Below are 21,509 nucleotides of genomic sequence, written 5' to 3'. Positions count from 1 at the left end.
CTGGAATTTCCAGCCCTTTCTTATCTAAATAGGAACTCTCTCTGGAGTTCATTGTTCAACAGGAAAAATTCCTGGGTTTCACCTTAGCTGGAAGACCTAATTTCCTGTTTGATATTTTAAACAGAACTGGGTTCTCAAAGAAAGTCCCAGACACCTTATTAGGAAAAAAGAACAACACAAAAGAGAAATCCCAAAGGACAGTGTAGTGTGACCAAGTAAGAAACTTTACAGTGTAACAGAGTCTTCACAGCATGCATTTTATTCTTGCTAACTCCTGCCATCTAACCCAAAACAGTTCCACAGAAAAACTTAGGTACCTAATGTCTCAGTAGATGCCAGTGTCAACAAGTGAGGGCTCAGTGCTGAGCCCCTGAGCATTTGCTGGGTTTACAAATGACAATTCCTTGGCTGCCCTTCCTGTGACAAGTGGCCCATCCTGATAGCCAGTGTGGCTAACCTAATCATTTAGGATACCCTGGAACAGAGAGAATCCATCTCAAAGTCACACAGCAATGAAGATTTCAGAACACGCAGCAGAACAGCCTCAATGAGAGTGATGAGGAAAGAGATGTCCTCAAGTGGCCCAGATTTATCTCTGGAAGGTGAGGGACTTGCCTGCAATTTTCTGCTCCAGAGCCCAGAAGGTTTTCCAGCCAAGTGCTGCTACAGCTCGTGTCGGTGTTGACATCTCCAGCACCAATTAATGTGAGGTTAGAGCGGAAGAAGGAGGAAGAACTTGCATTTCTGTGTTTGATAATGTGTCAAGACACCAAAAAGGTAGGCATCATTGCATTTCAAGTTATGCCTTTAGTTCCAAGAGTGCTGTTCTAGTAGATTTAGGTTTCAAAAATTGGCTTTGCTTTCTGACTGTGTCATGGATGGCCCTGTGGACTTACCCATACTAAGGTTTTCTGCCTAGATTTGTTAAGTAGTGAGTGCAAGCCGATGACTGATTAGAACCTCAGGTGGAATGCTGCCTTGAAAAGAAAAATTCTGCTTGCTTTCTAGTGATAATAGTCCCTTCAATCCTAAGAGCTACTTGAAACCAAGTAGAGCAGGACTGCACTTGAAGTCCTGTTTTGAACTCCTTACAGTCTCTAACACTTTCTTTGCTAAAATTTTCTGCAGCTGGTTGCTGTCCAAACATAATGTATTGATTTAATTCGAATTAGTTACATTTGGAAGAACCATTTCCTGCACTTAAGGGAAACAATCTATACATTACTATCTTTCTTTGAAACACATCCACAGCTGAGATAAAAAAGTAGGAAAACAGTATTTCTTTTTGAGAAATGCTTTTGGATGTTTTCTTGGTGGTTGGTTTATAGCTGGATGAGTTAAGGGATGTTGAAAACAGCAGTTCTTGGAAGATCTGTACATTTTTATTGTGATTGTGTAGGAATGTCTTTGGACGAGGGAGAACGAAGCTGGTCTCTGAAAGACTGTTGGCTTATGCAGAACAGATCTTTTATCTTGTGTCCAGCCCCCATATTCCAGCTCATTCATTTACTCATCTGTTCTCACTTACAAATAAGAAGAGACCTTAAAAAGTTGCATTTACAGCAGGTTAATAGCCTTACAGTTGTAAAGGTAAGCAATGATAAGAGGATGTATAACTCCAGGAGTTTTCCAGGCTGTTTTCTGCAGTGTGAATTCCCTGGGTCACCTGATAAATGTAACTGCACTGCAGTCAGTACCCCAGGGGCCTTGCAGTGGGGCCACAGCTCAGGAATCCTTGCCAATGTAAGTGTTCACCAGACTGCTTGTCCTGGGCTCTCTAAAGGCTGCCTGTTACCTGTGCATGTAACCTGCTATTATGATTTGGGTGGCATTGAGTAACGTTGCTCATTGCTTTCCTTACAGCATCTTTATGGGCTGCTCTCAACTCTATGGGCTCCTTATAGCAGCATGTCTGATGTCAGAGAGAAGCTTTTGAGTGCTGCAGGGGGATCTGAATAAAGCTCCTACAAGAAGGTGCTTTCTTGGGAAAGGCATCTCAGTAAAGGAGCTGTGTATCTTGCACAGCTCCTTGCTGATCTGTTGTTTCTCAAAGATACATAAAGAGACCTAACAAAAAAGCACAGGACATGGAGTACTTTGCAACCTCTGTCTGATGTCTCCTGGTACAGGATTATGTGTCTTCAAGCACTCATAGTTGTAGCAGTTTTTCTGATGGAAGCAAAAGCCATAGATTCTGTAAGGTTAAAAAAATCTTGGCAAATCTTCATGAGGTGGTTATTCTCAACATTTCTGCAGCTAGAACAGAAGTCAAAACTGCTTTTAATGTATAGTTATTTAAAATGATAGCCTAACTTATGAGCCTGGAAAAGAAAGTAGACAAGACCATTTACAATAGCATGTTGCAGTAATTAAGGGTATTATTCATAAGCCAGTTCTTCCAAAAAACCTCTAAACTGTTACCACCCACTCCTTCTCCTCCCTCAGCTTCAGCATTTGCTTTTTCACTTGATAATGGCGATACAAAGACTACCCTTCAGAAAGCCAAACTGTAGGACAGCCATCCTGTCTTCCCTAGGCTTTCACAGGCATTGCCAACACCTACCTTTGATTATATTTTGGCAGTTGTGTAAGTTAGAATCAAAGTGAATGTCTAAGTCTCAACCGATTTAATTTATTGGTGAATATTTATGAAGGCAAGGCACATTCATGTTGGCACAGGTAGTGCAGCACGTACTCCAGTCGCAGTGCCAATTGCAGATCTCAGGGAGCTCAGTTTGCAGCCTGGATGTGTTGTTATGACCCCGTTTTTCCATGTGCTGTTAGGTTTGAAAGGAGCGGTGTCAAGCGATGTGCCGTGCTGCGGTTTGGGGGCAGCGTGGGATCTCCCGGAGCTGCCTGATCCCAGGGCTGCTTGCAGGGGGCTCATCTCTCACCTGGGGAGTGTCACAAAGCTGTCACAGAGTTTTCAAGACATTGTAGGTGTCATTTTAAGTCTTGTGGAACGCGATTTGGGGTATCCCATGCAAAAACCAGAGCTAGCGCTGGCTCAGCGCAATGCCAGGCTCGGCTCTGCCAGAGAGATTCGTGCCCTCGGCAAGCCCGGCTGCGGCTCGCTTCGTGTGCGAGCTCGCTTCCCGCGGGAGGAATCCATCCCGGGGGCCGGCAGGGAGCGGGCAGGCAGCGCTCGCAGCCAGCCTGGGCACGGCAGGCGGGGACACGCGTGGGACAGCGCGGACACAGGCTGCCACCTGCCGCGGGGACATGCGTGGGACAGACAGCGCGGACACAGGCTGCCACCTGCCGCGGGGACACGCGTGGGACAGACAGCTCGGACCCAGGCTGCCACCTGCCCGCGGGGACACGCGTGGGACAAACAGCTCGGACACAGGCTGCCACCTGCCGCGGGGACACGCGTGGGACAGACAGCTCGGACACAGGCTGCCACCTGCCGCGGGGACACGCGTGGGACAGACAGCGCGGACACAGGCTGCCACCTACCGCGGGGACACGCGTGGGACAGACAGCTCGGACACAGGCTGCCATCTGCCCGCGGGGACACGCGTGGGACAGACAGCTCGGACACAGGCTGCCACCTGCCGCGGGGACAGGCAAGGACAGCCGGCAGCGCCCATAGTAGCCCAGCGTGGCTGCTCAAACAAGTTTAAAGGAGCTAAAGTCTGGAGAGATGTGATTGGGAAGTTTAAGAATTTTGAGTTATTTAGTGATCACTATGCAGTCTTGGATAAATGAGGGGACACTGGTATGAAGTTAGCTGCTGCTCCACTCCCTCAAAGTACAGGATAGGTGTTGTCCTTGTATCTTAGAGACACACCTGGAGCCTCAAGACCCCTTGAGGCAGCCCAGATCATGGCCATCCTGCCCCCCGGGCTGCAGTGACAGCCCTGGTCCCCACCCAGCAGAACCGGGTGCCAGGGCACAGCCAGCCCCAGCAGGGACAGAGAGTGGCATGCCAGGGCCCTCACTGTGCTTCACAGCAGTTTGAGTATCATAAAACATTCCCTGCAGCTCCAGCTATCCCAGAGAAGTCTGGAGAGGGATCTTCATGTAGTTTTAAGGAAGGACTAGGAGAAGACCAAGAAACATAAAGCTTCCAATACTGATAATCTGGAGAATGTATCAATCCAATCACTGACTGTAGGATAAATATGCAGGAAATGAAACTGGGTCCTTCTGTTTCATCAATTTCTTGTTCATACCCCAAAGACACACATACAGGTAGATCTATCCTGTCCTACAGGCAGCCAGTCATATGGACATCATTCTGGGAAGATGTATGGGAGGCAGGGTCAGTGATCTCTGTGTTGTGCATGCTCCTGGGATGTGGGATACTCAGTTCTGTCTCTCCAAGGTCTGTGCCTCTGGTTTTCTACTGCCAATGCTTTTTGTCCCTTACTCCTCTCCTGTATTTTTCCAACATCCCTTTGGTTACAGACATTTTTGCTGATTCCCCACTAGGTTGGAAATAAATTGCACTTTATCACAACTGCTAGTATACTGAGGGAGCAAGAGGCCATTGTGTAAAGTGATGGGAAAGGGCTCTCTAGCACTCTGAAAGCTGTAAAAACCTTGCTTTCAGTTTGGAAGGGAATTTCAACTGAAACCACTGAAAAGCTCTTCAGAAAACACTGACTGTATGTTGTTTTGTGATTGTTCCCACATCCCTCATAATTCTCAACCACAGCTCTGTGCTTGAGGCTAGATACCCATGGGTGGGTATTTTTGCTCTTGCTAGCAGTGGGATAGCAGGAATGCAAGCTTCCCTTTGATGTCCAGAATCAAAGTATTGACAACAGTAAGAGAGGGATGTGAGTTTTGAGGTTGTATCTTCCCTCAAAACAGGAAAACTGCCTATGTCCAAGGCTTTTCCCAATACTCTTTTATTCCTCTCATGAATTTTTTGGTATTGTTTTCCTTTCCTCTCCTTCGTACAGGAAATAAGCCTGAGCTTTCACACTTCAATATGCTCGTCACACTATCTGTGCAGAAACATTTCAGACTCCTTGTACTGAGCACTTCATTTCTCAGCCACATCTTTTCAAGAACTGGCAGCCTGCAGAATAACTTTGAAAATAATTTATTTCATATTGCAGCAGTCCTGTATACTAGAGCTGTCTTTAACCATTCCTGTGTTCTCCTGGTACTGCAATGTAACAATGATTTTGTTTCTGTCATCTTCAGGTGTTTGATTTTCTTGCAGAGCAGCTGTGACTGCACTACATTTTGCAGCATGGATGAGCAGCTAATGTGGGTGTGCACAACAAAACAGCCCTTGGAATTTCTGAACAAACATCTCACACGTGGGAAGTTTCAATTTTCAGGGAACCTGAGTAAGATCATCACTCTGGCCTCTTTTTTCTATCTTCCTGTTCTTTTGTTGTAGTTATTTTAAAATAATAGGTTTTTTGGGTGTACTATTTGCATGACACATGGTATTGTTTTGCAAAGTTTTGGCTTCCTAAAGAGAGAACTTTGCCTTTGTAATCTGCTTTTCAAAATGTGCCAAGTCATTCCCTGGGCAAGTTTCTGTTTCGGTTTTCACTTTCTTTTCTGATGCTGTTTCCATAAAACAGGGGAGTTTGGGCTTTGGTTTCTTTTTCTTTTTTCTTATACAGCCCTAGTTTGAAAATTGTGTCAGAAGCAGGAGGCAATGGAAATTTGGATGTGCTGCTGCCGGTCAGCAGAACTAAATCACCTTCAGTCCCTGGTCCAGTTACTCTAAGCTTGATCCAGCTCTACTCTGCACTGCTGACTGCTATGTAGACACATGCAGACTCCTTTGGAAAACCAACTGCACAGTAAAATCAGTCCTCCTATTTGATGCACAGTGTTACAGTTAAGAGCCAAAAATTATGATGTATGCTAACCACCAGAGTTAATGGCAGTCTGAGTTGAGCCCTGCAGACCTCTCCTAAAGAAAATCTAACTCGTTGCTCAGGGACTTTTTTTAAACCATCCTTTTTATACTGAGGTAGGGGAATTCCAGTGTGATGAAAGGAAAATGATCATTTTATTTCACTGTCAGAAATTTATGAGGTTTGGTGGCTCCATTTTAAGATCCCTGTAGTTCAGATTGGTCAGTTCCCTGCTCCTCTGGAACCCTGAGAGGTGGACCACCTTCATTTCTGCTGATCAGATGCTGATCAGAGAGACAAAGCCAGAAGTCAAGGGAAGAAAAAGTTGAAGTCAAGCATCTGCCAACACAGCTTTAAGCTACATTCATGCCTTCCTGGATGGGACATGGCATAGGGAGCAGCCTATCTACCAGGGCACGTGAGAGCATGGAGCTCTCCTTCCTTCCTTCCTGTCTTGGCTGTGCTTCTGCACAACTGCATCCTATAAAAGATGGCACAGTTGACCCCACTGCTGGGCTGCTTTTCTGAAAGGCAGATATTTTATTCTCTTAGGTATGTGAACCCTGGCCAAAACAGGACCAGGAGCAACACATTGTCAGGGTGTGTCAGAGCTGTGCACAGAGAGAACAGACTCAGGCCATTTACACAATGTTCATCAGTCCATGGCTGCACAATTTGGCCCATGGCTGTTAAATCATCTGACTGCAGCAGCTTGAAAGTTTTCCTTCAAAAAGCAGCAGAGTGTGTGGATTTTGGCAATATAGCAGAGGATTAGATACTTAGAAAATGCAGCTGGATTAGAGGCTCCAAAGTGGGGTGGAAGGCTTTTCTGACTGTTTAGCATGGAAGGTGCTTAAGAGCTGTTCAACATACACTGGGCAAAACGTGCTCTGTGTCATTGAGACCTTTAACAGGCTCAGTCTGTGAAACAGGTAATGAGTTCAAAGCTACGTCCTGCCTTTCCTTCAGGCTCCTGCTTGATGCCACGCACAGATTTTAGCTGTTCCCAAAGGCTATGTACTGCCTTCCCAGCTATGTGGCATTTCGGAGGAATTCCACATGGCTGTGGGCACCCAGCACTGGCAGGGGTTGATTGCCAGCCTCTGGCACCCTGTGGCCAGCCTTACCTCGCCCTTTCCAGGTCCTGTGGTCAGGTGGCAGCCATGAGACCCTACCCCACACCCCCAACACCCTGGTGGGCAGGTGAGAGCCAGCCCAGGTAGCTCTCTTCCTGTTTTGGCTGAGTCCTGATACTGGCTGGAGATTTTCTCCAGGGAACTGATGACAGAGCCAAAGAAAGTCATCTTTCTTAGCATGTAATCTGGAAAAATCAAACCTTTCCAGTGAAGTCCCCCCTTCTGTTGAAAGACTTTATGAGATTTGCACAAATGGGTGTGTGAAAGGGAAAGGCCTCCCAGCAAAGCTGCCAGCAGTATACCAGTCCTCTGAATGTAGGAGCTGAGTCCTCTGCACTTGGTGATGGAAGAAAGGTAAGGTGTTTTTTCATTAGAATGATCTCCTTTATTCTGATTTGCTAGCCTGAGTAAAAGCAAACTTAAACATGACATCTATAAACTGCACTATAAGAAAGACAGGGGTCATGTTTTATGCAGTTTTTATTTTTTTAATGAAGAAGATGCTTCAATTGTATTAATTTCTGCATTAGAAAAGCATCATCCACTCTGAAGGTTGCCTTCCAGAAATGATGGTTCTGCTGTGCTGCTAACCCTTCAGCTCCTATTCCTTTGAAGGTTTCAGACATTAGAAGAGGCTTACAAACATTGCTGAGAACAACAGAGATAATTATTTTTACCTAGAACTGGGAGCTTTTTGTATAGAAAACTTGCACACATATACAAAACTCCATATACACACAAAAGTGCTTTTATGAAAAATAGAAATTGTATTTGCAGCAGAGTAGAATCTACACAGCAACACCTATATTTCAAATTAATCAGGTGTAAGGCAGGTAACTTTTTTTTTTCAAGTACTCTTCCTGTACACTTTGTAGACTCATAACACCAGAGCTTTCCCTTCAAAGGAAAAAAAAAAAAAACAGCACAGCCTATGTTTTTGATGTATGCAGAACCTTACATTGATTAAATAATGCAGGACCTTGCATTTAAACTATTCCTTTTCTTCAAATTATAACTTCTTTCCTCTTGTAATGGATCCTATAGCTGGAGTCTAATATTGCACCTTTTAGTAAACAAGTCAAAAAACTTCAAGTCCTTAACAACCAAAAAAAGGCTAGAACTTTTTTTAAAGGAAAGATATGTAAAAATTTGTAGTTATTCCTTTTGCATATAATAACTTACTTGAGTTCAATCAGAACTGCCAATGAAGATGCCATTTTAAAACTTTGTTATTTATATTAGAGAAATACTCATTCAGAAATAATTTTCAAGTTACTCTGTGCAAGGTCCCTTCCAAACTAGCAGTAGAGGCTTTACTTAGCTCAGCACTCTCATTGTCAGAGTTTCCACCCTCCTGAGTGCAAGTTTTGCTTTGCTCAGTGTCAGGATTATAAGACTGTCCCCCTTCCTGAGAGCTGGAAATGGCTGCCTTCAGATTTTGCTCAATTTTATCAGCTACAGCACACATTTTTAACTTTCTCAGGCTGCTTATTAGGGTTCCATAGGCTCCCTTCATCCCATTTCTTTGATACCAGACTCGAAACAGCCTAATCTTCTGTTCAGATGTATCACCAAGAAAATCCTGAATGCTCTGGTCTATGACAGGTTCTGGTACACCGCGGTGACGAACAAATGTCTTGACTTCTGTGAGTGTCATCTCTGCCACAATATCAGGAATGTGGCTGCTCAGGTCAACATCTAGGAGCAGGAAAGGAAATTAATGCACCTGGCTCTTTTATCTTACTGGGTTTTATCACCTGCACTCAGAAATCTGATAAAATCTTCTATCCAAAGGACATTAAGTTTCAGGTATTTGTGACTCAGTATGGTTTGCATGTGATTTTTTACAATACATGGCAGGTGTGTTTTTACATGTTCCTGCCAGATGCTAGGTATTTCAAAGATTCAGGCTTGCAGCCATATTGCTTCCTACCACCTGAAACAGAGCATCAGTTCCCTCTGTAACCTGTTCTGTCCTTCTCTATCATGGAAGTGTGGCCACCTCTCACGTACCCGTTTTTCTCAAAACAGCATTGGGAGAGGTCATGAAACAGGACAGGTCTTCTGCTGTGATACAGTCTTGGATCTTTTTTCCTGTTGTGTACCACTCCTGTGGATTTGCCCTTGAACAGAATGTAGGCTTGTGAATCTTCAATCCCACTGTGGACTGCTCCCTAATCATAAATATCTATGGTTATAGAAACTAGAAACAGTTTGCTGTTCCCTAGTGTCTGTACCACATGCAGAACTGAAATTCACTCGTAGACAATGAGTAATTGCTCCCCATACAACAGAAATTCCTCCTGAGGCAAGACTTGCATGATGCCACTAAGTGCCTTGATGAGCATTATATGAACTGGCACTTCTTTCGCAAGTGTTCACTTTTGTGCTGGAATGACAGGTCTGGACAGTGGCAAAGTCTACACAAAAATACTCTTTTTTTTTCTTTTTCCCAGTTTAGGAATTTTGTATCTGTTTTTTCTTTCTACTGAATTTTGATAAATTATTTGTCTCTTACCTGGAACTATGAGAGGTACATCTATGAGAGGTTCATTCCCCTGGGAAAAAAAAGCAGGAGAGAAAAAAGTAGAAACAACCTTTGTAAAACCCCACACTTATATAAGAGGATAAACACATTTTATGACACTTCTTGGATTTTCTTCTAGTTTTTCTTCATGATTCCTGTTTCATGAGTGAGAGAGTCAGACCAGACGCAGAGACCTCTTTTGACTTGGGTAAGTTTGGGGAATCACCTTCTAAAGCCTAGAATTCTGCATGGGGACAGGAACATCCTGGGTTGCTGGAGGCCTGATGATTTATGAAGTTTTGATTGTGGTCATGTGACTTAGGAAACATTCCAACAATCCTAAAGAAGTAATACAGGGTTTCTCTTACTTCTCCCAAATGTATTCTTGTGATGAAATTTACTTCATTCATGTCATAGAAGAGAGGCACACAAATGTTTGGGGAGACCCAGTGCAGTTTAAATGGAAAAAAGTTCTCTGCATAAAGCTGAGTTTTTTATGATCAAAGCAACAATGCTTACTTTTTCATAAACTCCATTACATCGGTCCTTATTGATTGTAAGACCCTTCTGTTTTCTCTTGTCTGAAACAAAAAAAGCATTTTTAAAATCTAGGGTAGGATATCTCTCCTTTGGACTCCAAGAATATAAAATTATATTTGAATAAGCATCAGAATATCTCATTCAGATTATAATAGGAATAAGTAGGGAATCACTTACACCAGACTATTGCTCCAGCTATTATTGCTAGTAGTACTAGCAAAACTCCCAAAGCAATGATCCACCACAGCATTGCTGGTGCTGTTGGAACATTGGAAAATATGCATGAAAGTTAAATCAAGAAATACAATACAGCAGCACACCAAATTTTAAACAAGACTGTGTCAGATTTTAAAGGCCCTCCTAATGACAAAAGCCAAATATGTTAAAGATGTACCTGTGGTGAGCTGCCCCCAAAAAGGGGTCACAGCTCCTACACCTGCCCAGCGATCAAGGGAAAATCATACTCTACAGGTCAGTAGAGGGCCCAGTGGGACTAGGGCCCTGAGCTGTCAGGAATTACTGTGGCCAGTGTGTAGAACAGTACAATTGCAATTGCCCCTCAAAATACAGCACGTGCTGGACCTTGCTATATTTAACTGGTACCTTTCGTTCCGCACACAGTGTCTGAAGCTGCCGTACATTGCTTTTCAATTACACCGCTTTCACATCTGCAGAAAATATGAACACAAATTATTAGGGGATTTTTTTCTCTCTTAACCTGTTCAGAGAGCAAATCAAAATTTTCTAAGGTGTTTTATCAAAAAAATATTTTATATTTTGCTGATAAATACGCTGGTTTCATATTCCAAATCCCTGATCTTGGGGTTTAATAGGTATGAAAATGGCATGGAAATTTGTGGCAGTGGGAAAACGCATGAAATTATTTCTCAATGTAACAGCAGATCACTCAAAGACAACAGGAAAGCTCAGATACTTTATTAGTAATTTTGAAAAGCATATACAGACTCAGTGGATATATATTTTTTTCTGCATGCCTTTGGAAAGCTTTCATGGCTGCAAATTGAGCTGACTCAGCTCAGGTGCAAAGGAAAATTGGTATGCTTTCCCTGAGGTTATAGATTACCTTATCCTCTGTCTTGAAACCAGCTGGAAGAAAATGTGATTACATATTAACAAGTTGATATGTAGTGTTGAAGGCATGAACTTACATGGTACATTGAATGCAAGTGTCACATCCCGCAGGACTGCAGAAATGGTTCTTTGCACAGGCACACTGCGTGTCCTCTTCTGGGGTACAGTTCTTCACAACCTCCAAACCTAAAAACAGATTTCTTTAGCGTATTAGCCTGAAAAAGCAGGCTTCTGCCCACAAAGTCTTGTCCTCAGACTTGCTGCTGGCTCCACCTCGGCTGGAACTGGCGAGGCTTAGCTTTATAATACACACACGGAGCTTTTCTAAGGAGCTGGGCTGGTGGAGCTGCCAGAGAGACCTCTGCTGGACAGGAGAGCAGAAACCTCATCACACTGCAGCTCTAAAACTCATCACACAATGCAGCTCTAAAACTCATCACACAATGCAGCTCTAAAATTATTTACTCAATGCAGTTCTTGCCAGAAGAGGACTCACTCAGCACAGCCAAATCCCAGCTTATTTTTCCCATTTAGTACTGTAAAGCCAGAAGGAAACTCAGAAGATCACACAGCCTATCTCCTTACTTGATAATGGAGATGGGATCTTTGCACTCCCGGACAGACAAAAAGTTTTAAGTTTTCTTGAAGACCTCCAATGATGAGGAATTCCACTCTCTCTTTTTTGACTAACATATCCATGTTAAGTATTCCTCTTAAGGATCAAAACAAATTATTAATTTTCTCCTATCCTCAGTTTATATGATAATGCTATCTCCATCTATGAAATAAAAAACTTCTGCATTAAAAGTTACTGTTTCTACCTACTATGAAAGCTATTTTCATAGGCATATAAAAACAACAAAATTTTGAGTTACTACATTCAGTGCCCTGCTGTAATTTGAAGCTACTTGATATTTCAAAATTTGATGAAGCTCTACTGTGACATCAGTGCTGAAGTAACTCATGAAAATAGTGGCTATGAATGATCATAAGAATGGTTCACATGGAACTTCAGTGGTAATTTTGCTCTTGCCTATTGTCAGTCTACTGACTTCTCTTCAGCTGCATTACTGTCTGTGGAATATTGTGACAAGCCATCCCATTACCCTTTTCCTCCCTTCAGTTTTAATAATTGTGACACATATAAAATACTGAATTGTTTCACTCTTACCAATTTCATCACCCACATGAAAATGCTTATTAGAGCAGAAAACGAGAGGAAAGTTTTCTATCCATATTGAGGTTCTAAAGGAAGGGGAGAGCACTAAAGATTGATATTCCAGCAGGTGATCTGAGTACAACCATACTGGAGTTGAGAACTGTCTCTCCATTCACTAAATTTGATTTTGGGTATGAGGAATGAAGAACTGTCATTCCCTAAATCCAAGCAGAGCAGATCTACAGGACACCTGGTGGAACTGGTAGGAAATAAGTTTAACGGATTAAAAAAAAAAAAAAAAAATCTGTGATGGGTATTTATGCAGCAGGTAGTGAATTTCTGCCTTCACCCAGCAGGTTCATGAACAAAGGGCTCATAAATATACACTGAAATGACTAGGGAGGGATAGCTCTTCCAGTGTCCTTTCCCTCAGCTGTGGATGCTGATAGACTGCAGGGAACCGACCACAGAAAGCAGGCAGGTGAGTTTGTGTTATCTCTAAACAGCCCCTCCTGCCTCCACTGCTGAATGCAGAGCACTGGGGTGGGTGGGCACTGCTCTGCCCCGGGAGGGCTTGCCTTACAGCCTGACACAGGTACCCCACACTGCACCTTGGGTGCCTTTCAAAAGACAACAATCACTTTTGAATAACATTATCGATTATGTGAAAGGCTACAAAAAAATCATTACTTCTTACACCCCTCTTTTAAACAGAGGGTGGAGAAGGGGGAGAACTTGCCTTCCTTGACTCTAACTAGTTTGTACAGTGTCTGCTTTGCAAGGATTTGGCTAAGCAAAGGCAGATATATGGAGGAATAATGGACCAACTATTTTTCTTCCTACTTTGTGCTTGATGAAAGGGAACTGGAGGATAAACTTACTACTTTCTCACAAATTCACTCATGTCCTACCACAAAAAGTTTTGACTCTACATGATAACCATGACTAGGTATTGTGGAGACTTTTCAGTGAAATCCTGTATGAAAGAGGAGTCATTGCTGCAGTTGCTATTTCTATAGACATACCAAAGTTGCTGTCACACAATTTGCATCTCCAACACTTGTCGAGGTCATTAGGGTGATTCATGAATTCCTTTCCTTTCTGACATGGAGCACAGTGTTTGATAACATCTGTTGGGCAGGAGACATTTTTAACAAAACCTGTAGAGACAGAAAACCAACTATTTAGAGAGCAGCCAGTAGCTCTAAGACTAAAATCAGAATTTCATTTTTAATCCCTAATACTTTTGATTCCAAATATGGAATGTATATTCTTTGTGCATGTGTAGATGCACTCCAGGAATGTAGTATACATAACTTTTGATTATCCCCACTCTTCCTCCAATTTAATACTGAAGGAGAACACACGAAACAAAACTGTACATCAAAAATTGGAAAACCCACAAATGTATGGAATCCCTTAGGCAAAAGCATGTGTTTTCACTTTTTCAACCTTTTTCAAATACGTGTATGTTAATTCTTGGCTTTTTGTAACAAGCTTGTTATGAGATAACTGCTCTCTGCAGTGAGAAGTTATTGGTGCATTGAGCTCAAGAACTATCTTTGAAGTGGCTTATGTCCTGTAACAAAACAAAGATGCAGCTGGAATGAGGCACTGCATCCAAGAAACCACCTCATGCCACTTCAGTATCCCAGCACAAAGAAATGTGCATGCTGTGGTGTCCCCTGTTAATGACTTCTCAACACAAATCATACTCACCACTTCTACATTTCTTGCAGCACTGAGTCTCTAAACTGTATTCATCCTCCTTGCAGTTAACTTCCCTCCTGGAAATGATCCTCCTATTGGAGGTTATTACAGCTTCAGTATCATTTTTGCACTGTGTTTCAATAATTAGGAGAGCCACCTAGGAGAGAACAGAAAATTAGACAAAAAATGTTTAGGACTGTGCACTAAAACTGTTTTAGTACTAGAAGAGTCACATTAATAGCGTTACTCTATATCTAAACATATTAATATTCAATCCCTTGTTAAAACTGTTAATTACAGTTTTATAGACAATGAGGGCCCATATTAAAGCCATGAACCCTACCACTACAAACACTCTCCTTTCAAATTAGTTTACAACAGATCCATTTCTTTGAATTTTTTGCACTGTCAATTGCACTGTCAATTTGCACTGTAAATTGCCTAGTGCTGGGAGTTTTTTGTTTGTTTTTACTTCTGTCATTAGGCAGTAGAAGTTTACTAGTGGCCCCTGCCCTGCCTCTTCTCATGATAGTGATAAAGCACTGTGGCCCAGTGGGCAAACCATGGTTTTTGTATTATTGTGGAAGAAGGAGGAAGAATGATAAGGATATCTTCTTCTCAGCAATATTTTCTGTGGAATTCTCTATTTACTCTGCATGCACTAAATATGAGATGTCTACATAATGGAGCTATGGATGCTGAATATAGCTTCATTTAGATGCAGAAAACTCTTTATGTTAAATTACCAAAAGCCCATTTTGGATATCAAACTGGGCTCTCAAGTGAAGGAAGTGTTATCTGTTGCTAACTAACTGATGTAACCAATAAGACCACTGCCATCTACAGGTAGCCACTTCTTTTGATCCTCTAGTCTATTCACAAGCGAGAAGGTGGACAGTATTTTATTTCCTTAGCACCTATCTGCTTAATATGTATATATATAAAATGTATATAATGTATGGACTGAAATTAAGAAGGCCTTTCTTTGCACCTGGAGGTGAAGCTCCAGCAGCTGAAACAGCATAATTAGCACTGGAGAAACTCTGGGTATGGATGCTCAGCCCATCACTTCCCCTGTTTGGTGCTCTCTCTTCCTTTGCTGCCAAAGCTTTCAGGGTGCTCTACTCTGAATTCCAGTGTAGTGATGTTAAAAAATTAAGTCTCCACAGAGGCTTTCAAGTGGATGTGTCAAATTAGAGTGATTTGTTTTCCTTTTGTCTAGGACAGCTACCTCACTAAACACTGGATTAGAAATTCCAATTAAAAATAATCTCTAAAATATAGTCAGGGATGCATAACCAGTCTGGTTTGGTTTTTCCCAAAGCAGCACAAAGGAAATGTCGAGAGAGTCATGCAGAAAATAGAATATAATCAAAGAAGGAAACATATTTCTAAATCACTAATACCAGTAGAACCTTGCTTCTTCTACCAAATGCCTGCAAACATAGTGTGTGCAGAGACATGTGCTCCCTCACATCAACAAAGCTCTCTGCCTCTTGTTTATGCTTTTATCCAAATGGGCTGGGCTGGTATGAGGGGCTACAGAAACAGAACATTTTCAGATGGATGCCCTCTGCTCCTGCTCACGGAGATGAACTTCCTGGTACACTTACAAGAAGTGGGGGTGACTTCTCAGAATTTGACACTTAAGCAGCACCAAACACCTACATTGGTTCTGCTTGCAGGGATGTCTTACAACATCTTCCTGTGGAAGGAATAATGATAAAATGGTGAAGACTTTTTTTCAAAGCAATGCCCGAATTTTTTCAAACATTTTTCCTCCTGGATTTGCACCCTTGTAAAAGCAATCCATTTGCTATTCACAAATTTTGGTGTGTCTCATAGGGAAAAAAAAAAACCAGAAAAGAGTCAATAGTCATTCAGCTTCCTGTGCACACCTTAGCTGCTTTTTCTGTTGTCACTGAGCAGTGAACACTAATATCAGAAAGGAAGCAATTTAGGGGCTTTTATACAGGCAGGGATGATAGGTGCTTTTTTATGACATGTACACTCAAGCAGTGGTTGTATGTTTTCAGCCTAGAATGAGTCACAGAGACTCTCTTTTAACTTTCTCAACCTAAAAAAAATAGTTTTAGTATCTAAATTGAAGACTTAGATTGCACTAAGCAGTCAATGGGAATAAGATCAATCAGCTGGGGACATCTACCCTTAGCAGAACCCCTAAAAATATGAGCCCAAATTTTCTGGTTTTGCTGCATTTGCATTGCCCAGACAATGAAAAGAATTTTCTACCTGCTCCCTCTCCGTCATTCCAACAGGGTCCTCCAAATGCTTTCACCAACAGGTATTTGCTAAGGACACTCTTATGAAACCTGTTCTCATCTGCATTTCTAGGGCACAATGACAAGAACTTTCATTTCTTTGAATACTCGTGTCATTTTGGGATTCTCATGCCTCCAGTTCTTCCTTGGTCAAAGTATTCTTCAGGACATCTCAATCTATTTCAACAGAAAAGCTTCTGCAAGACACAGCCTATAGGTATGTAATCTTAGCTTGGGAAGTGTGTGAATGTGTAATTTGCATACAGGACTTTTTAAAACTTTACAATGTCAACCCTGAGAAAAAAAAGTCTCTGTTTTCTCCTGTTATCTTTATAATACATTTTATTTTTAGCGAGCCCCTTCTCCCATTTCTCATCTATAAATGCTGATGTATGAGAAGACTGATGGTTACAGTATGTGGCCTTTTTTTTTTCCACTCCACATTCGTTACATGGACCAAGGTGCATGAGCTCATCAGGGGCTTTCTAAGTGTTAAAAAAGGAGGAGGAGGGATTTTTCTTGCTTTTTTTTTTGCCTCGTGGAAGTTAAGTTGCTAGAACTATCTTCATTTTAATATGCTTTTCTCTGTAATTAATCTCCCTTATATTAACTCTGTCAGCCTGGCCTTTTCAAAGAGTAATTTCACTCAAAGAGTAGTCTTTAGAGGATTCTCTACTCCAATTCTTTCACTATGACAAGAAATTTCTTCTTCCAAAACTTCGAGTATCATTTTTCCTATAAGTCTTTTTTTTCTCTCATCAAGGCTGAATCTCTGTTAATAACATAAAATAACCTCTAAAAATAGTATTTCACATTCTAAAGTCTTTTATGAAAAGAACAAAAAGAATCCAGTTCGATTTTTTAAAGCCCAGCAATGGGAGTTGGTATTTCCCCACATCTAGAAGCACCCTGAGCTTCTTAAATTCCAAGGGAAATGTGTGCATTTAGTGCCTCTGAGAGCAAATAGCCTCAGACTGTTCAGTACCTTAAAACACACACTGTTCAAATTCAATCCCTTTCATATCTCAGCTGACTCACATGCAAACTGAAACAACCTACTGGGGCTGGGAGTTGTATGATTGGTTATTTTGTTGGGTTTTGCTTTTTAGTACTTACTACTGAGCAGAGTGTAATAAATACTACACTGTTTGGAGAGTTGGGAGAGATATTAACAGCTCTTGCCTCACTTTGTTGAAGGTAAGCATGAATTAGAGCTTGACAGTCAGAAATCTAGCAACTCTCACCCTTGTCCTTTTCTAACACAAGATGGTTTTCTTACGATTTTCTCTTTGTTCAGTGAGTTACTGCGAAGATAAAGGTGGTTCCTGTGGAAACATGCACAGACATGTTTCCAAAATTGGGCCCTTATACTTTTCACTTGAGTCTTGGGACATCCCACCATTTTATGGCTGTTTATGCATGTACATGTAAATGTGTGTATGATTTTTCCATTATTTGAGAAAGAAAGACCAGTGCAGTAATGCAGGAGCCTTGTTTTCAAAAGTATGTCTTCTGAACATCCAGAAAACTGCCTGCTCTGTAGTCATATCATAATTACAAAATATTTACATAACAGTTCACTCTCTGGCCTGTTCCTTTGGAGGGCTGTCTTGAGGTGATTTTATGGTGGTACTCCATTCCCTAATGGCCTGCTGCATGCCAGGAGTGGGTGAAGATGAACCAGGAGGCTGGGCTGGAGCCTGGGAAGGCCGGGTGCGGGCTCGGTTCAGCTCTCTCTCTCTGGCGTGCTTCGGGCTGCGACTCGGACTGTTCGCTCACTGCCCTTGCTCCAGCTGTATCCCTGCTTGCTCAGGCAAGAAGCTCTTTTTTGTCTTTCCCCACCTTTACCCCTGGACTTCAGCAGAAATCATTCAGTGGTTTCTTTTTGCCTTTTTTTTTTTTTTCCACTTGATCTGTTTCGGCTTGCAGTCCAGGGAGCCTATGGGGGCGGTGGGAAAGACCCAGGCCAGCAAATAAAGGACACTAAACCCCACCGGTTTCACCTGCTCTGAGGAGCAGACCAGTGCCAGAAGCCTCAACAGGTTCCTGTCTACTTTTGCCTGAGCTGCTGCATGGATTTTTTTTCTTCCCTTTCCTGAGACAAAGGGAGCAGCCACCATCCTTGCCCCCTTGCCATGTGGCTGGGTTGGGGGCATGGGGTATAAGGTTCAATTGACTTTTTCTCTCCTGTGCCTTGTGGGTATCTTGCTTTGTTAGTAAATAGGGTTTTTTTTTTCATTTTCACCCACTAGTATTAATTGCTCTCATTGGCAAAAAGGGATTATTGGACCCCTTCTCTTTAGAGGAAGTATTGATTCTAGAGCATTTTCTCCTAAGATCTGTCTCTAAACTGATACAAGTGTGTCTCTCAGTGGTACATAGTTTTGAAGCATTTTCTACAAAATGAACTCAGATGTTTTCTAGCTTCATAGGGGATTGCTATTTTTGCATGACTATCCCTAAATCTTCTTTTACTTGAGTTTAGCATGGAGTTCCTTGCAAAATTGAGGTTTCATTGAACAAACGGTTTTCATGTTCTGGTTTAACCAAATAATATGCCAAACTCTGACCAGGTTTACTATTTTATAAGTAGTGAAACAACATGCTAATTAAAACAAAAACCTTTTTAAAAATAGAAATTTTGTAGGAATGCTACAGTCTTTCTAAGGTATACTGAAATCTGGAAACAACTGGAAAATAAGAAGAGAAAATATATTCTCTGGAGCAGTGTAATAAATGAAAGTATTTTTAATCTTAAGACATATATTCTGAATAGTTCTAACATAATGAGCCACACTGACATTTCTGTCACTAGTTGGCTGCTCCTGTACAGGAACAGGTAATACACACTTCTGTCAGCAGATGAGAATCCTACTTTGTATTTAATTATGCTTTGATGATTTGTGCAGGGGCATGGATAGAGCTCTCTGAAATACTTTAAGTATTTTACTACCTGTTATGCAGTTGATCAGATCATAATTTGAGTGGTGTATACATTAAGACTTGATTTTAACTTGACAAACCACAAAACAAACTGCCTTTGTTAGCAATAAAACCACATCGCGAAGAGACTTCGGAGGTCAGCTGCAGCGAGGTGTCTGGAACGGGAGAATTGGGCTGGGGAAGCAATGTGTTCTGCATGCACACTTCCTGGCTGTGCTGTCCAGCAGGGCTCACTGCCCCCCGCCTCATCCCCCGGCAGCCCTGGGCTCGGGGAGCGGGGCTGCCCCGGAGCCAGGGCAGCCGCACGTCCCCGCACCTGCCCGGGTCTGCTGCCCTGGAGCTCCCTGCCGCTGCAGCAACGCACCTGGGCCAGCGGAGACTCTGTGCTGGCCACTGACTCACTTCCTTACTTTTCCCGCTGACGGCAGCCGTTCGGAATGGATCTGTGTCAAGGTAACTTTACTGATGAGAGAGACACGAGACCGAAGCTCTCAGAAGCTGCAAGGACTCACTGTGTGCACAGGCATGGCTCAGGCAAAAGGGAAGGCCCTGCCCTACTGCTCCCAGTAAATGCTGTACACTGACGCCAGGCTCTTCCTCTAGCTTCTCCTGGGTCATTGTCATAGCGGTTCAAACTCCTACCTCACAGGTATTTGCTTTTATGTTGCTTTCCCAGCTCGCTGGTCGGGATCCACTGAGATGCAGCGCAGGTCAGCTCCCGCCGAGCCCGGTTTTAGCCCGGGCACGTCCCGCACCTCCCCTTGCTGGCAGAGCGGGGACTCTCCACCTGCCTCGCCCGCCGCTCCGGCCGCTCTGGGTGCCTGCGGACCAGTGCCAGCTGTCCCTGGGTGCCCCCAGCTACAGCTCACCATCCGACAGCCACCTGCATGCATCCCCCTTTTCTTCCGTCCTCCTTACACAACGCGCACTTCACTGAGCACCCTTCAGAAGTGCCTGAACTTGAAAGTGAGTTTTTTCCACTTAAAACATCGCCTAACGAATTGACAGAAATGTGATAACAAGTTTGCCACGGCCGGTGCGAGCAGCAACCGGGCAGCGCTCCTGGCCCGGCGGCGCCGCACTCCTAGTCCCCGCCCGGCCCCGCTGTCCCGGCCGGGGCTGTCCCGGCCGCCCGCCCGCTGCCCCGCTCGGGCGGACACTTACGAGGAGCAGGGCAAGGAGCTCTCGGGTCACGCCGCCGCCGTCCCGCACCGTCCCCATGCCGCCGCTGCCCGGCACCTTCCGACGGGAAGTGGCCCGTCCCTGCGGGACAGCCCGAGCTGCCCGCGCCCTGCCCCCCGGCTCCTCCCATGTTGGCAAACACGGCCCGGCCCGCCCCGGCACGGCACGGAACGGAACGGGGGGCTGGGCTGGGCTGGGCCGGCCGTGGGGCCGGGCAGCCCGGGCGCGGTGATCAGGCCCCGGGCAGGGATTCCTGCCGCCAGGGGAGCAGCGGACACCGGCGGGACAGCCCCGAGCTCAGCGCCCCGCGGTGACGGGGAGCGAGGGCACGGAGCTCCCGCCCGGGTGTTCCGGGCGCCGCCGGGATCGCGGGTGCTTGGCCGGGACACCCGCTCGGCAGCTCGGGGATGCCAGGCACCGCTCCGAGGTCACCAAGCCAACAGCCTTAGTGCTGGGAATGAGACATTGGATTCCTGTGCTTCAGGTGCTGGGTGGAGCTATTGCCTCCCCACCGAGGGCAGAAACTCTGCTTTTGTAGTACTGCCAAGGACGGGCTTGTGGCAGGCAGTCCCGTGTGGGTAGAATGGAGCAGGCACTCAGGACAAGCTAAACTCACTGCAGCAGGCAGTACTGCCCTTTGCTGTCTTATTGAAAGGGTTGCTCAAGCCCGTGACTTCTGTTTTTCTGTCTCTTTCCAGTCACTTCTTGTGTTTTTCCTGCAAGCTTTCAGAGGTTTGCAATGCTGGTAGTCTGGCCTCCTTTGTAGGGTTAGAAATGACGTGATGGAGTTAGTTATCAATATGTGTTTTCATCTTTCATGTTTTGACATGATTCGATTGCCTTGGGAGGACCATGGTTGCAATAGAGCTGGCATTTTCATTTTAAACACCATTTTTCAGTGGTTTATGACTCAGATTTTCAAAAACCCTTCAGCTTCTCTACTGGTATGGCTCTTAGCTGCAATACATAACATCAACAAAAAAATAGCTACTGTTTTAAATACTTCAGGCTTCTAAACCACTTCCGGATAAACCAAAAGTACTGCTGACACACTTTTAGAGATGCTGCCTTTGGAGTACCCTTGAACAATCCACTTTTTGCCTT

The 21,509-nt window shown here is 43.7% G+C and overlaps 1 protein-coding gene and 1 long non-coding RNA gene across 2 annotated transcripts; one reads left to right on the top strand and one right to left on the bottom strand.

The window, feature by feature from the left end:
- Nucleotides 1–7,437: 7,437 nt before the first annotated feature.
- Nucleotides 7,438–20,543, bottom strand: FAS (Fas cell surface death receptor). The gene is made up of 9 exons (XM_059851569.1): nt 20,388–20,543; nt 14,008–14,155; nt 13,314–13,448; nt 11,207–11,315; nt 10,641–10,705; nt 10,215–10,295; nt 10,017–10,078; nt 9,489–9,528; nt 7,438–8,668 (listed from the first exon to the last, which is right to left on the bottom strand). Exons 1-9 carry the CDS (start codon nt 20,442–20,444, stop codon nt 8,238–8,240), a joined length of 1,128 nt encoding a protein of 375 aa, XP_059707552.1. The 5' UTR covers nt 20,445–20,543; the 3' UTR covers nt 7,438–8,237.
- On the top strand, nt 12,292–16,987 carry LOC132329922 (uncharacterized). Its single transcript, XR_009487204.1, has 3 exons — nt 12,292–12,550; nt 12,642–12,769; nt 16,354–16,987. It is a non-coding gene; the product is annotated as an uncharacterized LOC132329922 (long non-coding RNA).
- Nucleotides 20,544–21,509: the final 966 nt, after the last annotated feature.

The sequence above is a fragment of the Haemorhous mexicanus genome, chromosome 7 (genome assembly GCF_027477595.1).
Source record: "Haemorhous mexicanus isolate bHaeMex1 chromosome 7, bHaeMex1.pri, whole genome shotgun sequence".
Lineage (NCBI taxonomy): Eukaryota > Metazoa > Chordata > Aves > Passeriformes > Fringillidae > Haemorhous > Haemorhous mexicanus.
Note: the sequence above shows the minus strand (reverse complement) of the source record. Positions and strands in the feature narration are given on the sequence as shown.

What these genes read in the sequence shown, in the direction of transcription:
- FAS (XM_059851569.1), bottom strand. Translation starts at nt 20,444, where the DNA reads ATGGGGACGGTGCGGGACGGCGGCGGCGTGACCCGAGAGCTCCTTGCC. An exon ending in GTAATGGAGTTTATGAAAAA is followed by an intron (nt 9,529 to 10,016) that starts GTAAGCATTGTT and finishes TTTTTTTCCCAG; the next exon opens with GGGAATGAACCTCTCATAGA. An exon ending in TGTACCTCTCATAGTTCCAG is followed by an intron (nt 8,669 to 9,488) that starts GTAAGAGACAAA and finishes TCCTGCTCCTAG; the next exon opens with ATGTTGACCTGAGCAGCCAC.